This window comes from Squalius cephalus (genome assembly GCF_949319135.1).
Source record: "Squalius cephalus genome assembly, chromosome: 1".
NCBI lineage: Eukaryota > Metazoa > Chordata > Actinopteri > Cypriniformes > Leuciscidae > Squalius > Squalius cephalus.
Genome location: NC_137122.1, coordinates 1,127,664 through 1,145,647, shown reverse-complemented (window position 1 = coordinate 1,145,647; position 17,984 = coordinate 1,127,664). Strand labels below are relative to the sequence as shown.

The window sequence follows — 17,984 nt, the reverse complement described above, 5'->3', positions numbered from 1 at the left end:
CATTCAGTCTGTGATTTCAAGTGATCCTGAAGAGTTTGACTAGCTGGTTCAGGTGTGTTTGATTAGGGTTGGAGTAAAACTCTGCAGGACAGTGGGCCTCCAGGAGCAGGGTTGAAGACCTCTGCTCTATATCATGTGAGTGTGTGAGAGAGAACCATTTCATCCAGAAGGTATACACCCTCACAATCATTATCGCTCAGCGCTCAACGCAGTTTGCTTCGCGCTCCACTCAAATCGCCCCCCGCTCGCTCCAAAAAAGGAAAAAAATCTACATGTATATCACTTGTAGCGGTCCCCAAGCTTTTTTGCGCCACAGATCGGTTTAATATCAGACAATATTTTCACGGACCGGCCTTCAAGGTGTGGCGGATAAATACAACAAAATAAAATTATACGAACGGCATAAAAACTGGGGTATTTTTTTTAGCCTATAATAATAAACGTGAATCCAATGTGTGGGCCTACTAGCAACTTTATTAGCAGCATCCTCTAACATCGCGCCTAAAAACAACTGAGAAACACAAACAAAATGCCCCCAAAAGAAAAGAATCTCTATGTTTTCGGTGCTGATGCGATGTAAGGATGGCGCTGCTGCCAATAAAGCACCTAAAAGCTGTCACAACGAACCGGCAAAATTAATGATTATGAATATGTAAAATATAGCAGGAGACATTTTAATTGTTTACTAATAAACCATTTTTTTTTTTTTTTTCTGTGTCGGCTGGAAAGATGCTGACTCGCGATCTTCGCAGTATAGTCCAGGCAAAGTAACTCATTTTGGAGCCAAAAATAGAATAAATTGTAAAAGAATTTTTTTCAGCATAGATAATTTCTATGATGTGTCCAGAACAACATACTAAAAGTCCTAAGAAATCCTAGTTGAGGAAATATGTTAAATTCTCATCAATCCGAGATGTGTGCCAATAAGGCCAGGCAACAATACACCCCAATGGGGCTATTTTTTTCCTTTACTCCTATCAAAATGAAACTTTACACAATGAAAGTACCCATGAAAAGTAAACATTTTTGTATTACAAGTTTCTTTGAAAATGAATTTAAATATGCAAATGAGCTACACACTAATCGAATATAGGCTAAATATACCCGCATATAGGCTTAATTTTTTCCTTTACTCCTACCACAAAAAAAAAAACTTTACACAATGAAAGTCTACAAGAAAAGTAAACCATTTTGTATTAGAAGTTTCTTTGAAAATGAATTTGAATATGCAAATGAGCAATATACTAATTGAATATGTCCAGAATACACCCTAATGGACTTATTTTTTCCTTTACTCCTATCACAATCAAACTTCACACAGTGAAAGTATACATGAAAAGTTACATTTTTGTTTTACAAATTTCTTTGAAAAATCTATTTTAAATATGCAAATGAGCTCAACACTAGGCCTAATTGACTTACTGTATGGCCAAGATACCATAAAGTCACAAGTAGAAAAAACAGGGGCCAAATAACTAACACATTCATGTCCATACAGTAAATTAACCTATGCATAAACACGATAAATTTAAAGGATTAGTTCACCCCAAAATGAAAACAATAAGTCATTTAAAAAAAAATTTTTTAACTTCAATAGTTCGGATTGAGCTGATCAACAAACGGACAGGGAACTATGTTATCACGTTGAAAGGTCAAGCCGGCGCCGGCAGAAGTACCGCCCCACTGTTTACAATGTGACCGTACGTAAGGAGGATAGTTCCAATAGTATTGTTTGCTATTATATATATAGTAATAGTATTCAGTGAATATGAATATGAATAGTATATGAATAACATTCTGATGAATAAGAATAGTAGTTCAAATAGTATTGACGGCACCGGCGTGACCTTTCAACATGATGACGTAGTTCCCTGTCCGTTTGTTGATCAGCTCAATCTGAACTTTTGAAGTTAAAAAGTCTATACATTTTTTTTTTTTTTTTTAAATGAGCTATCGTTTCGCTGGATAACAACCTCTTCTTCAGCTGTGATCGCGTACAGCCCGTTTAAACACTTCAAAGACTTTTGAAACTGCATTGATTTGGATTTAAAATCGATGGTAACCAATAAAGTCCATTGTTAGACGAAAAATCCAGAAAAATCCTTTTCCTCAAAAACATAATTTCTCTCCCACTGAGGAAAGAAAGACATGGATATCTTGGATGGCATTGGGGTGAGTAAATTATTAGGAAATTTTCATTTTGGGGTGAACTAATCCTTTAAAGTCACTTGCCACACTTACCTGGGTCACATGCCACAAAAAAGACTTATATTGACCTTAAAGGTAGGGTAGGTAGGATTTTAACAAAAAAAACATTCCAAATTTGTTTAAACTGTCTTTATATACCAATACATAATTAAAATGCAAGTAATCTGAAAAAGAGAGTATAAAAATCGAGTGTCTTTAGACCTCTCACGACTGTTGTAAACACAGCTCATTATTTCCATTTACTCCACCCCCTCCCTTCTGAGCTCCTTCCAAAGCCACACCCCCAAAACACATGAACGCGCGACGCCAAATGCTCAGGCTCAGCTGGAAGACGCATTTATTTACCTTAGACGAGTAGAGAGGAAGGAGCGCAGTGCATGCAGTGACATCATGTCAGAATCACATGTAATTAAATACCTAACTTTATCACTATGAATATAAACAAATAAGATGGCTTTTAGTAGCCTACTCACTATCAAGCTAGCATATCGATACTGGATACTGGTTGATACAAATCAACAACAACTAAGTTACATCACCACAGTTTTATAATGTCTTGTTTACAGATAAACAGAGTAACATACACTCAAACAACTCCTTCTCACAACTGTATTGCAGACAAAATAATATAACACACACACACACACACACAACACAGTGTGTACGACACACAAGGCATCACTTTTCATCCCCTTTAGGTCCCTCACTTCTCGCCATCGCTGGAAAGCCACGCCGATATTTACTCTCGTTTGATTTCTTTTTTTATCCAAATGCTTTTTGTTCATTGCCTTTTCTAGTACTGTCTTTCTTTTTTTGCCTGGTTTGCCTTCGCTGACTGCATATGTGCTTTGAATTTTGAATGCTCTTTCTTTCCGCGCCTCTCTTCACTCCTCAAATCAAACGGTGTCGGGTGCACGCATATGGGCAGATCTTGTAACAGGGGTGGTTGCCATGGTTGCGAGAGAGTGACAGTCGCCCAAACCAATCAAATGTTTCGTCCCGGATGGAAATAATGAGCTGTGTTTATTGCAGATTAAAAGGTCTACAGTCACTCGATTTTTATACTCTCTTTTTCAGAGCACTTACATTTTAATTATGTATTGGTATATAAAGACAGTTTAAACAAAGTTGAAAAAAAGTTTTTTTAGAAAATCCTACCTACCCTACCTTTAAGAATTAATTGCACAATCTTGCCTCCAGTTGCTTTCTAAATTCTTTTTTTTTTCTTTTGTCAAACAAGCCTTACCTAATGACATTCCCACATAGATAACATAAGAAGAAAGTTAGAATAGCCATTTTAGTCATTAGTAACATGGTGATATTAAATTTTGGGCTGGTAGATTTACAAATGATTGGTATTGTTGATAAGATTACAGGCTTCTGTCATTCTTACCAACTAAACGATTCACTCTCACACAGAAGACTGATAGACACACTTTCCAGACATTCCAGCTCTTTACAATAATTTTGCCAGACACCAAAACTGCTTCTCTGTTTGTAGTTAGCAAATATTTCAGACCAGGCAGGCCACACATCAGACTTCCACCATTTGTAAAGTAGCTTTGCAGTGTTATGAGAAGCTAGCAACAGCAAAATCTACTTAGTTAAAAAAAAAAAAAAACTAAAATAAAATAAAAAACACCAGAAAGAACCCTCCCCTGTTGGTGCTAGCTTGTCGTGGTGGGGAGGCTTGTGTGCCTCCGTGACCCTGAAGACTATAGGGGTTATACCACTGGCAGGCACTACCAAGCCAGGCATTTTTCAGGTTAGAGGCCAGTCTATAAGCAGCATTGCCATCACCCATTGGCAGTAGGATGATTGGATGAATATTGGGCCTATGTATTTGTCATAATGGTGTTTCTGCCATCTGCCTATGCAAATTAGGACATATTCAATAGGTGTGGCCCTCATGTGCATATTGTAATTCATTTCAAAAGAAACGTTTCTTTACAAAAGAAAAGAAAAGTTACTTTTCATGTATATTTTTACTATGTAAAGTTTTATTGTGTTCGGAGTAAAGAAAAAAATTAAGCCTATTTGGGTGTATTTTGGGCATATTCGATTAGTCTATAGCTCATTTGCATAATACAATTCATTTTCAAAGAAACTTGTAATACAAAAAATGTTACTTTTCATGTATACTTTTACCATGTAAAGTTTTATTGTGTTAAGAGCAAAGAAAAAAATTAAGCCTATTGGGTGTATTTTGGGCATATTCGATTAGTCTATAGCTCATTTGCATAATAAAATTCATTTTCAAAGAAACTTGTAATACAAAATGGTTTACTTTTCATGGGTACTTTCATTGTGTAAAGTTTCATTTTGTTTGGAGTAAAGGAAAAAAATAGCCCCATTGGGGTGTATTGTTGCCTGGCCTTATTGGCACACATCTCGGATTGATGAGAATTTAACATATTTCCTCAACTAGGATTTCTTAGGACTTTTAGTATGTTGTTCTGGACACCTCATAGAAAAGATCTATGCTGAAAAAAATTATTTTACAATTAGTCTGTCGTAAAACGCTATTTTGCCTGGACTAGTAGTGAACGTGCCAGAGAGAAATGCACATTTCATACGAATTACATAAGAGAGAAGTCTGTTTTCTTTCGTTTTGAATTGTTCTGTTTAAAAGTAGACATTTCAAGCTTTATATATATGTCTCAGGTCTGTGAGGCAAGTAGGCTATACGCTGAGTTTCGGTTCATTTATGAGACAAGCTCCAGTTCGCCGGCGCCTTCGTGTCGTGATTATCTATTTTCTAATATATTCACTTGTAATTTATTAAATCCAGACAACTGGTTGATGAAACATTGATTAAAATTAAGATACAATTAATACAAAACGAAATTAAATTTAAAGACAGGCTTTGTGCTTTCTGCTTGAGGTCTCTGTGAAAGTTTTATAAAGCAGTCTTTTAGTGCCGCTTTGAGCGCTCACGTCCGTAACGGAGAACTGTCCAGTCTGTAACATTGTTTTTTTTTTGTGTGTGTGTATGAAATAAATTTCTAAATAAATGCGACTTATAGTCCAGTGCGACTTAGGCTAGGCTATCCTATGTGTTTTTCTTCTTCATGGCGCATTTTTTGACTGTTGCGATTTATACTCCGGAGCGACTTATTAATAGTAGGCTACACCTGTATGACTTCTCATTTTCCTTTTTGAAGTACTTTTTGAACTCCATTATTGAGCTGAGTTTTGACTGAAAATAGTCTACTGTTGATGACTGTGCAAGACAGATGGATTCAGGGTCAGTCTTGACTGAGCATGCTTCAGACTCGTGGTGTGAGCGGAGCGAAACTGGAGCGGGAAATAGGGCGACGCTCCGTCCTTTTGAAATTGCCGCTCTGCGCTCTGTCCAAGATCCGCCCGCTCGCTCCCGCTCCACTCCGCTCACATGCTCTGCTTTATACATGGAACTTGGACAGGGCCAGGGCACACAGGCCACTGTGGCCGTACGATGATTTTTTTTTCACGGGGCATGAAGGCCAAAGTGTAGGGCAACGGCGGCCATATATCACTATATTTTTTTACCTTTATCTTCTTTCTTTTCTGGCTTCCTGAAGAATAATTCGCTTCATGATAACTGCCGAGGAGGTTTTGTATTTTGCCGGCAGCAGAGACGTGGTTGGCTGCTGTCAGCGACGACTACTGAAAGGGCCCCCTTGAGGGGGATCCCGATAACAGTGTCATTGCACTTTACTGCATTGACTATCAAAGGGGCGCTCACACAGTTTGTCGTTGCATTTTATTCTTAACCAGTCGTTGTCTTGGGGCCCCAGGCCAGCTCGGGGCCCCAAGCAATTGCTTGGTTTGCCTGCCTACAGAACATCCACTGGTTCTGCTCCCTTTTACTTTAACTCTTTACTTCAGACTTACGTGCCATCCAGGAACTTGCGCTCTGCAAGTGAACGACGTCTTGTGGTGCCATCTCAAAGAGGCACAAAATCTCTACTGTTAGTTTAACTGCTTCTATTGTTCTCATTTGTAAGTCGCTTTGGATAAAAGCGTCTGCTAAATGAATAAATGTAAATAATCTTCCTGATCAGTTTCATCATCTCAGCATCCCAGATATCTTAGAAGAACTAGATATTGCGACAAACTTTTAACTCTCTTTTCCAGCACTTTAGACACAGTTGCTCTGTTGCGCTTAAAGAAGATTAAAGAAAATAGTCCAACGCCGTGGTACAACGAGAAAACAAAACTAGAGGTATTTCGCATTTCATGGAAAGAGAGTTTGATTGCATACAGAGAGGCTTTAAAAGCTGCTAGATCTGCTTATTTTTCAACCCTATTAGAAGAAAATAAACATAATCCTAGGTATTTATTTGAAACAGTTGCTAAACTAACGAAAAAAAGCAGCACAGCAGTAATGACTTTATGAACTTCTTCACTTATAAGACTGATAATATCAGGGACAAAATTATAACAATGCAATCGTCTACTACAGTATCGCATCAAGCAGTGCATTGTAGTCTCCCTGAGGAAAAAAATTATTCATTCATTGCTAATTTACAATTATACATTTCTAAATTACGTCATTTGCTCTCAATGAAAAATGCAAAACAATTAGCAGTCCCTCCAGTTTTTTGCGATTCCGTGATCGCTGAATACAACGCAAAATCATCAAAATGTCACTTTTTTTGCGATCCTGCATAATTCCTAATTTAACTGCAAAATAATCACAAAAATGAAAAAGACCTTACAAAACATTAAATTATAATCACCCAATTGAAATATCTCTAGTTTAATTAAAGTTTCAATGCATTTTTTCGTGGATACAGATGTTGCGGGAAAAGGGAAAACTCCTTTTCCTCGATTTACTGAAGCCTATAATGTAAAACACATTTTGCAGCTGCACAGCTAGCACAGCGAGTGTCTGGCTCACTCATTGGCTGTGCTGCGGCAACTGCATATCCAATGGCGCGGGCGCAAATGAGCCAGCATCACGCCATTACACGTCAGAGCCCGCCAAGGGGGGGCGTGGCCTTAGCCTTTATTAGTCCCCGAAAAACACCATGATTTTAGCAGGTTTAACGTCTGAAGCGACAACTTGCCAGGTTACTTTAGTGCGGCCGGCTACGCAATACTCGTTCCCTACTCTCAGGGAACTGAGGTTACGATAGTAACCGAGTAGTTCCCTTTCGAACGGTCACTTCGTATTGCGTAGCTTAACGCAGTGGGGACGCCTTGCAAAACGCCGCACTGTAAGTAACAGGTTGCCTACTGCAGCTCAGGACCCCTCAACTCAGCATTTACACACAGTTCTACAGTATAAATTACTACACCTGCTGTTAATATTTACTTAGGTAAGATAGAAAAATTGCCCATAGGTTGTTTTAAAAGTTAATTTGATGAGAATTTGATTAGACCAAAATAAACAAGCTTTATGCATTTTGTTTGTGATTTTTGTCATGTATGACTATTGTGCATCTGACATAATACTGTTATGGTAAATGTGATGTCCTAATTATAAAATATAAAAATAGCACATTTTTTCACAAATTTCTGTCATTTTGATCGCAAAAATCACACAAAAATTTTGAAATCCTGGAGGAATTAGTTCATGCGTTCATGACCTCAAGGCTAGATTATTGTAATGCTCTACTGGGTGGTTGCCCTGCACGCTTAATAAACAAACTACAGCTGGTCCAAAACGCAGCAGCTCGAGTTCTTACCAGAACCAGGAAGTATGACCATATTAGCCCAGTTCTGTCAACACTGCATTGGCTCCCTATTGAATATTGTATACATTTTTAAATATTGCTGATTACTTACAAAGCGCTAAATGGTTTAGCTCCGCAGTACTTGAGCGAGCTCTTAATGCATTATAGTCCTTCACGTCTATTGGGATCTCAAAATTCCGTCCAGTTATTAATACCTAGAATATCAAAATCGACTGCTGGCGGTAGATCCTTTTCCTATTTAGCACCAAAACTCTGGAACAGTCTTCCTAACATTAGCCGCTTTCCGACCAAGTAGTTCTAGGAACTTAGTTCTAGGAACTGTCCACTTCTAAACCGTTCCTAGAACTACTCTCCCCCAGACTCGGTTTTGCTGTTTGCGTTCGCACTGGCCAAGTGGCCATAGGAACTGGTAGGAGGGGTAAGGGAGTGACGCAAGCACGCTGACTTTTATTTTGACGGAGCAACGGACCTTTATTTTGGCGGCGCTGAGAACGCCAGAGCAAACAATGCTCGCATTCTCTGTTTATTAGTTAGCAATCTGTCTAACAGTACTGTTTAATATCTTATTAGATAGAACTGTTATAGAAAGTAGACAGTATATGAAAAAAGGTTATTATGGACATCAACGTGTGGTTGATGTCCAGTGTTGCTAGCTGGGCAGATAAACATATCATGTTTGGCTTGGTCCTCTTAGTTTTGCGTTGGATTTTCTCTTCAGCATAAAGGTTTAGAGACCCATCTATCACTGTTTTCCATGTTTGTATAGTTAGTTTATGGAGTAAATATATAGGCTATAACCTGTGTGTTTACATTCAAGCTGTTTTAAAAATGGCGGGTGCTGGTGTTCCGCGTGCGTTTGGTCAATCAGCGTACACTAACGTCACGGATAGTTCCTATAGTGCTGGTTTAGACCCTACTCTGAAGTAGGACCTAAATTAGTTCCTACAAATGGAGTTCCTAGAACTAAAATCGTTCCTAGTTCCTGTGGTGCGAACACGCCGACATCCGGGTACTTTAGCCAATAGTTCTAGGAACTGTGAAAAGGTTCCTCCGGTCGGAAAGCGGCTATTGTCTGGGAAGCAGACACACTCTGTCAGTTCAAAGCTAGATTAAAGACACCTCTTTGGACTAGCGTACACAATACATTATAGACTTCTATAATCCAATGTTAGGCTGGATAAATTAGGTAAGATGGAACCGGGAACACTTCCCATAAATCCTGATGTACTTGGTACATCATAAGAAGGATGGCTTCTGCGCTTTTGCAGGTTTGCATTTTAGGTTTGCGCAGAGAAAATGGATAATCATTTGCACCTTCTAACCTATTTCAGGCAGTGCGTTCTCGAGACATATTGAAGGAGTGAGGGACGATGGGCAGTGCTCGGGGTGGGGTTAAAATTAAAAGGGCATCTATCATCATATAAGTGCTCCATGGCTCTGGAGGGTTAATAAAGGCCTTCTGAAGCGAAGCGATGAGTGTGTGTAAAGTAAACAAAGTAAAATTCTAGCTTCCGATAAACTGTTTGCGCTGCGCAGCTCAAACGAGTAGCGTGGTTTCATTCTGCTTTCGTTTGTCGTGTGATGTTTCTCGTATGCGGCAGAAATGGCAAATCTCTCTTTTAAAAAACTTTGCAAAATGTGACCATTTAGTCGCAGTCTAGAACACTGTATAGTGCTGTATTTCTGCTTTACATGAGCGCCACCTACTGTCAGAGAGTGAATTTGTGTTTTTTTTGCATTGATCTGAACTGACAAAATAGACATTCCTGTTGGTTGAACACAAGTTAATAGATATCAATCAACAAAGTGTCCTGTGCTCACCATACACCGGCTATAGGTGGAGAGGAGAGATTTGGCTATAGGGTGATGTGTGGCTAACTTACACAGAAGAGACTTTGTTGCTCAGCACATGAAAATAAACTACTTACCGTGATCTCAGACTGCGTTTAAGTGGTTTCTCCACTGCATGGATCTTCATGTGTAGCTTTAGGTGACGTTTAGTAGAGAAACTCTTTCCACACTGATCACACGTGTGCGGCTTCTCTCCAGTGTGGATCCTCTCATGTCTTTTCAGATTTGCTGACAGACTGAATCTCTTGTCACAGTGTGAACACTTGTAAGGTTGTTCTCCAGTGTGGATCCTCTCATGTGTTTTCAGATTTGCTGAATGACTGAATCTCTTGTCACAGTGTGAACACTTGTAAGGTTTCTCTCCAGTGTGGATCATCTCATGTCTGTTCAGATTTGCTGAATTACTGAATCTCTTGTCACAGTGTGAACACTTGTAAGGTTGTTCTCCAGTGTGGATCCTCTCATGTGTTTTCAGATTTGCTGAATGACTGAATCTCTTGTCACAGTGTGAACACTTGTAAGGTTGTTCTCCAGTGTGGATCCTCTCATGTGTTTTCAGATTTGCTGAATGACTGAATCTCTTGTCACAGTGTGAACACTTGTAAGGTTGTTCTCCAGTGTGGATCCTCTCATGTGTTTTCAGATTTGCTGACAGACTGAATCTCTTGTCGCAGTGTGAACACTTGTAAGGTTGTTCTCCAGTGTGGATCCTCTCATGTGTTTTCAGAGATATTGAATGACTGAATCTCTTGTCACAGTGTGAACACTTGTAAGGTTGTTCTCCAGTGTGGATCATCTCATGTGTTTTTAGATTTGATGGCTGAATGAATCTCTTGTCACAGTGTGAACACTTGTAAGGTTGTTCTCCAGTGTGGATCATCTCATGTGTTTTCAGATTTGATGGCTGAATGAACCTCTTGTCACAGTGTGAACACTTGTAAGGTTGTTCTCCAGTGTGGATCATCTCATGTGTTTTCAGATTTGATGGCTGACTGAATCTCTTGTCACAGTGTGAACACTTGTAAGGTTGTTCTCCAGTGTGGATCATCTCATGTGTTTTCAGAGTTGATGGCTGACTGAATCTCTTGTCGCAGTGTGAACACTTGTAAGGTTGTTCTCCAGTGTGTATTCTCAGGTGCAGTTTTAAACTGCCTGCTGTAGTAAAAGTCTTCTCGCACTCAAAGCACATGTACTCTCTCACACCAGTGTGAATTTTCTGATGTGCGTGTAAATATGGCAGAAGTGAAAAACTCTTTCCACACACAGAACATAAATGTGGCTTCTCCTTAGTATGAACTCTCAGGTGTGTCTTCAGGACTGATGCACTAAGAAATGTTTTGCCGCATTGATCACATGAGAACGGCTTCACTCCGGTGTGGATCCTCATGTGACGCACAAGATTTAGTTTGCTTGTGAAACTCTTCCCACATTGATCACATGTGAACGGCTTCTCTCCGGTGTGGATCCTCATGTGAATCTCAAGATTTAGTTTGGTTGTGAAATTCTTCCCACACTGATCACATGAGAACGGCTTCTCTCCGGTGTGGATCCTCATGTGAATCTCAAGATTATATTTGGTTGTGAAACTGTTTCCACACTGAGTGCAGGTGAAAGATTTCTTGACTCTTCTTTCCTTTAAAAATGTCAGTTCTTTACTCTCCTCCTCCACTTCACTCAGTTCTTCACTCTCCTCCTTCACTTCACTCAGTTCTTCACTCTCCTCCTCCACTTCACTCAGTTCTTCACTCTCCTCCTCCACTTCACTCTCCTCTTCACTCTCCTCCTTCACTTCACTCAGTTCTTCACTCTCCTCCTTCACTTCCATCAGTTCTTCACTCTCCTCCTTCACTTCACTCAGTTCTTCACTCTCCTCCTTCACTTCACTCAGTTCTTCACACTCCTCCTTCACTTCACTCAGTTCTTCACTCTCCTCCTTCACTTCACTCAGCTCTTCACTCTCCTCCTTCACTTCACTCAGTTCTTCACTCTCCTCCTCCACTTCACTCAGTTCTTCACTCTCCTCTTCACTCTCCTCCTTCACTTCACTCATTTCTTTACTCTCCTCCTCCACTTCACTCAGTTCTTCACTCTCCTCCTTCACTTCACTCAGTTCTTCACTCTCCTCCTTCACTTTACTCAGTTCTTCACTCTCCTCCTTCACTTCCATCAGGTCTGAAATGAAAGAAAAAAATATGAAATTAAATTTTCAGTACACCAAAATAATTAACTGAGAGAAATATAAAGTGTAAAGACATAAAAATGGAGCCCTGATGTAATGGTAGAAAGTAGACAACGGCTATAAAATATTATGATAATTTGATGCCTTTCTATAAATTGATTATACAGTGGGGTAAAAAAGTATTTAGTCAGCCACCAATTGTGCAAGTTCTTCCACTTAAAAAGATGAGAGAGGCCTGTAATTTTCATCATAGGTATACCTCAACTATGAGAGACAAAATGAGAAAAAAAAATCCAGAAAATCACATTGTCTGATTATTAAAGAATTTATTTGCAAATTATGATGGAAAATAAGTATTTGGTCAATAACAAAAGTTCATCTCAATACTTTGTTATATACCATTTGTTGGCAATGACAGAGGTAAAACGTTTTCTGTAAGTCTTCACAAGGTTTTCACACACTGTTGCTGGTATTTTGGCCCATTCCTCCATGCAGATCTCCTCTAGAGCAGTGATGTTTTGGGGCTGTCGCTGGGCAACACGGACTTAACTCCCTCCAAAGATTTTCTATGGGGTTGAGATCTGGAGTCTCCAGGACCTTGAAATGCTTCTTACGAAGCCACTCCTTCATTGCCCGGGCGGTGTGTTTGGGATCATTGTCATGCTGAAAGACCTAGCCACGTTTCATCTTCAATGCCCTTGCTGATTGAAGGAGGTTTTCACTCAAAATCTCACGATACATGGCCCCATTTATTCTTTCCTTTACACGGATCAGTCGTCCTGGTCCCTTTGCAGAAAAACAGCCCCAAAGCATGATGTTTCCACCCCCATGCTTTACAGTAGGTATGGTGTTCTTTGGATGCAACTCAGCATTCTTTCTTCTCCAAACACGACGAGTTGAGTTTTTACCAAAAAGTTTATCTGACCATATGACATTCTCCCAATCCTCTTCTGGATCATCCAAATACGCTCTAGCAAACTTTAGACGGGCCTGAACATTTACTGGCTTAAGCAGGGGGACACGTCTGGCACTGCAGGATTTGAGTCCCTGGTGGCGTAGTGTGTTACTGATGGTAGCCTTTGTTACTTTGGTCCCAGCTCTCTGCAGGTCATTCACTAGGTCCCCCACCGTTTTGTTTCTGGTGTCCTTTGACAGCTCTTTGGTCTTGGTCATAGTGGAGTTTGGACTGTGACTGTTTGAGGTTGTTTGAGATGTTGATGACAACCCAAGGAATCAGTACATACAAAGAAACCAAAACAAAAAAGCTCAGAAATTAAGTTGTGTGTAATAATGTGAAATGACACAGGGAAAAAGTATTGAACACATGAAGAAAGGGAGGTGCAAAAAGGCATGGAAAGCCAAGACAACAGCTTAAAACTATTAGTAATTAAAAAACAATCCAGCCCCCTGTCCGTGCAAATTAATAACAGCTGGTTCAGTCCCAACGGATGGCCTACAAAAAGGTCTCATTGCCAAGGTGTCACACAAGACATCTCATGATGGGTAAAAGCAAAGAGCTGTCTCAAGACCTTCGCAACCTAATTGTTCCAACACAAAATTATGGCATTGGTTATAGGCGCCATTCTAAGCTTCTGAATGTTCCAGTGAGCACTGTTGGGGCCATAATACGGAAGTGGAAAGACAATCATTTCGCCATAAATTTGCCTCGACCAGGTGCTCCTCGCAAGATTTCTGACAGAGGAGTGAAAAGAATAATCAGAAGAGTTGTCCAAGAGCCAAGGACCACTTGTGGAGAGCTTCAAAAAGACCTGCAGATAGCAGGTACTGTGTTCTCAAAGAAAACAGTAAGTAATGCCCTCCACCTCCATGGCCTGTATGCACGCTCACCACGCAAGACTCCATTACTGAAGAAAAAAAGCATGTTGAAGCTCGTTTAAAGTTTGCTGCACAACATTTGAAAAAGCCAGGGAAATACTGGGAGAATTTAGAGTGGTCACATGAGAGCAAAATAGAATTGTTTGGATGCCATAATACACACCATGTTTGGAGGAGAAATGGCACTGCACATTACCCTAAAAACGCCATACACCTTGGTGTTGGCTCTTGGACAACTCTTTCATAAATCATTATAATGTGTTGAATTTAATAAAGACACGGAACTCTCATCACAGTAAAACGCAATGAACGTGCGTCACTCTTTTACTTTCCTTTTCAACAACGTAATTCTCTACAGGGAAAACCCATCAAGTAAAACATATCAACGCTCGAGTCACGCTTGTCAGGGACCATAGACTGTGTCTCGGACGCGTGTTTTTTTGAAGGGAAAAGTGAGAGAGAATTGTAGGCCTACTACTTGCCCAACCAGACAAAATTCATAATTCATGATTCATAAATCACAAAAATAAGCGAAAACCTCAAAGCATGTGAGTAAAGTCAAGTTTTTTTTTCTCTCTTTTGTCCAAATGTAGATAAACTAAATTTGGTGGGGGGGAAGGAAATATGGAGAGTGAGTTTGAAGCTTTTATTAACTCTCCGTCTGTGGAGCAGTTGGATCGTTTTCAAAAAAAAGAATTACTGCAAATTGCGGAGAGCTTTCAAATATCCGTTTCACCTTCGGCACTAAAAGCTGATATCAAAAATGAAATCTTGTCCGAGATGATCTCTCTTGGTATGGTGATCGAAGAATCAGTTGTACCTCCCACACGTGAGTTTGATCCTGTTGTAGCACTGAAATTAAAAGAGCTAGAATTACAAATTAAGCATCAAGAACACGAAACGCGTATACTAGCTTTGCACAAACTAGAATTAGTTCGTTTAACCCCCTGAGGTCGGCGGTATGGCCGGCGATACCAGCTCGCTTTTTTTTTTATTAGTGTAAAAGAAACTCATAAATACTCTGTTGACTTTGATTTTCCATAGGAGTTTCATACATCAATCGATTCTGTTAAATGTGTATTATTTTTGTGTATACTCACAATAAAAACAAAGTGTTGTGCTTTTTGCCAAATAAAGAAAGTTCTGCCTTCTCTCTGTCAGTGTAGTCCATTCTGAAACGCGTCCGAAAATGAACAATAACTCAGCGAATACTCAGTCAAACAGACATACAGACACACAGGCATGAAGCTTGAATTCTCTTCTTTTAAATTAAGTAATTTATATAAAAAACAAATATTCTCATCTTGTGAAATCTGTATTAAAAGAGAGCGATTCCAGTCGAGCTCATTACAGCTGATTCAAATGTAATGTGACACGCCCACGGAGAGCGCGCGCTATTCAAACGCAAATGACTGAGGCAATCCACGGCGCAAACCTGTGAACGCCCCCATATCAGCTCGAGAAAACACAAGTTTATTCAGATCATTACTTGTTTACACCGTCTCGCAGCGCTGTGAGGAATAATAATAATGGAAAATGTCCCTCAGAAGTGCGGGTATTTCGAGGAGCAAGGATCAGACTGAGCTGAGGAATACAGTAGTATGTTTTTTTTCCTTCTCACGTGAATCGGGTTTCTGTTTATGAATGAATGAACGGCAGAGATGCGAGCTGTTTACCACAGCTCGTAAAAAGACAGTTTAAATTTAAATCGCGTTTGTGAATGAATGATGATGTTTTAGCAAACTGTATTGCTATACTGAGATGAGTAAAAATCGACTGAAATATGTTGAAATAAAATGTAGGCTATTTGTATAAGCAACGTATTAAACTGCAAATTAACATTTATATGCCCTAATATTTCATAAAAACAACGTTACAGTCAGGCGAAATATGAAAGACAACATTTTGTTGACTAGATTTGGGTACAGTTTTAACCGTAGAATATACTGTAAGATTACACGTGAATTGTTGTTGTAATTGTAACCTTTGTAATAAAAAAATATATTTACAAGGTAGATGTAAACAAACTATTAAAAGGTAAATATAATTTTTTTCTTTAAAGGGGGGGTGAAATTCTATTTCATGCATACTGAGTTTTTTACACTGGTAAAGAGTTGGATTCCCATGCTAAACATGGACAAAGTTTCAAAAACTAAGTTGTACGTTTGAAGGAGTATTTTTGTTCCAAAAATACTCCTTCCGGTTTGTCACAAGTTTCGGAAAGTTTTTTTCGAGTATGGGTATGCGTGACGTCAGATGTAACGGAATTTCCTTATATGGGTCCTAAGGGCACTTCTCCGGTAAGATCGCGGCCGCGCGCGCACTCTTAGACCAGAGCAAGAGAGCGAAAGCAGTTCGCCATCAAAGCGCCCTGCCCGGCTTTTGGGAAGTCAATGTCACCAAAGAAGTGTGTTTTTGGTTGCCAGGGCAAGACAACCCTGCACAGATTCCCAAAGAACCCAGCATTAAGGAACCCGTGGATGGAGTTTGTTTTCCTGAGCATAAACGGTGTAAGACTGTTTGTTCCCTGCATTTCGACGATGATTGTTTTATAAATAAAGCCCAGATCGTCTAATGCTTAGGATCGAGCAGTCGCAATGATAAAGATTCGCGGTCGTGCGTTGGAACCGGACGGTGAGTAAAACTGTTGAACTGAACAAATGTCTCTGTGTGTTGTCACTAGCTCGGCGCGTTAGCACAGCTAAGCTTCGCCCACAGGGCCCGCCTCCAGCCGCTCGGTTTTTTCCGGAAAGACTCGGTACAGTCTATCTTTCTGTTATTAATATAATAAAACAAAATACTTTTTGGAGATATGAAGGATGCAATATTACTCTATAGGTACTCAAGATTAACAGGAGATTGAGTGAAAATGAGCATTTCACCCCCCCTTTAAATAATTTGTATTGTGTTTTATTAGTAACAAATTTGGGGAGAGGATAAATATTCCAAAGCTGAAAATACAGTATGAGAATTAACTGCACAATTACTAGACATGTTTACCTTGGATATTATACAATTTGCAAGAACAATTTGTAAAAAATAAATAAAATAAAAGTATATAAAAAAAAAAAAAAAATTATATTTGTGTATATATATATATATATTACACACACACACACATATATGTGTGTGTGTGTGTGTTTGTGTGTGTAATATATATATATATATATATATATATATATATATATATATATATATATATATATATATATATATATTAGGGGTGTAACGGTTCACAAAATTCACGGTTCGGTTCGATACGATACACTTGTGTCACGGTTCGGTTCGGTACATTTGCCATACAGCAAAAATAAATAAATGCCAGAGAAATTTCCTTGAATTTTTTTTTATTATTATTATTATTTTATTTAATGAAACTAACATCATAAAGTATGATTTTTTATTTATTTATTTATTTTTGTTGCTTTTTTTACTGAACAATAATGGAGCTATACTTGACTCTTCTTATGAGCATATAAAACAAAATATCCTTGGACAAAATGAAATGTAATATTGTACTAGTAGGCTAGTTATAAACAAAGGTTTATTTTAGTTCAGATTAACATTTGAGGGCAGCAATAATTGTATTCATAATGTCAAAATAAAACCGACGTAATGTTACTTGAAAGCATTATAGCCCACTATTCCTGACAAACTTCCATACCTTGCAGTTAGTGTTACTACAGCAAATCCATTCCACGGTGAATGTTGCTGATCTGATCAGTTCATTCATGGCACGATGTTTCTTCCTGGTTTCCACGTCAGCGCTGTTTGATCCATTAATAACAGAGAAATGTGCATGTTTCTCACTAGATCTCGCAGCGATGTTATTACTTCAGTGTCGATTTCAAAAAGCATTTGAAATTCAAATGCTTTCTTTACTGGTCTGGTCTCTTAGCGCTGTGGTGTTGCTTGATCAGGCTCGCGAGTCCCGCTTCACAGGTCAAAACTTATAACGGTCCACACAAACACAATAAGAGTAGCTCAGTGTCGTTCCTTACATTGCATTTGCCAGTTGATGTTGTGGTCGCGGCGCGCTTGCCACCCGCGACGCGTCTTCATTTGAAATAATGAAATTTTTGTCGGCAGAAAAAATGGTCCAACGAACCGTTCGGTACGTAATGTGTACCGAAAACCGAACCGAAAGCCTCGAACCGAACGGTTCGATACGAATACGCGTATCGTTACACCCCTAATATATATATATATATATATATATATATATA

At 39.1% G+C, this 17,984-nt stretch overlaps 1 protein-coding gene across 1 annotated transcript in view; it reads right to left on the bottom strand.

The window, feature by feature from the left end:
• Positions 1-17,984, bottom strand: part of LOC307169640 (uncharacterized protein) — a 48,268-nt gene that overhangs the window by 12,108 nt on the left and 18,176 nt on the right. Inside the window, exon 2 of the mRNA XM_079890368.1 lies at positions 9,821-11,915. Coding sequence (XP_079746494.1) covers positions 9,821-11,910 — 2,090 coding nt within the window. The 5' untranslated portion in view covers positions 11,911-11,915. The remainder of the gene's footprint in view (positions 1-9,820; positions 11,916-17,984) is intronic.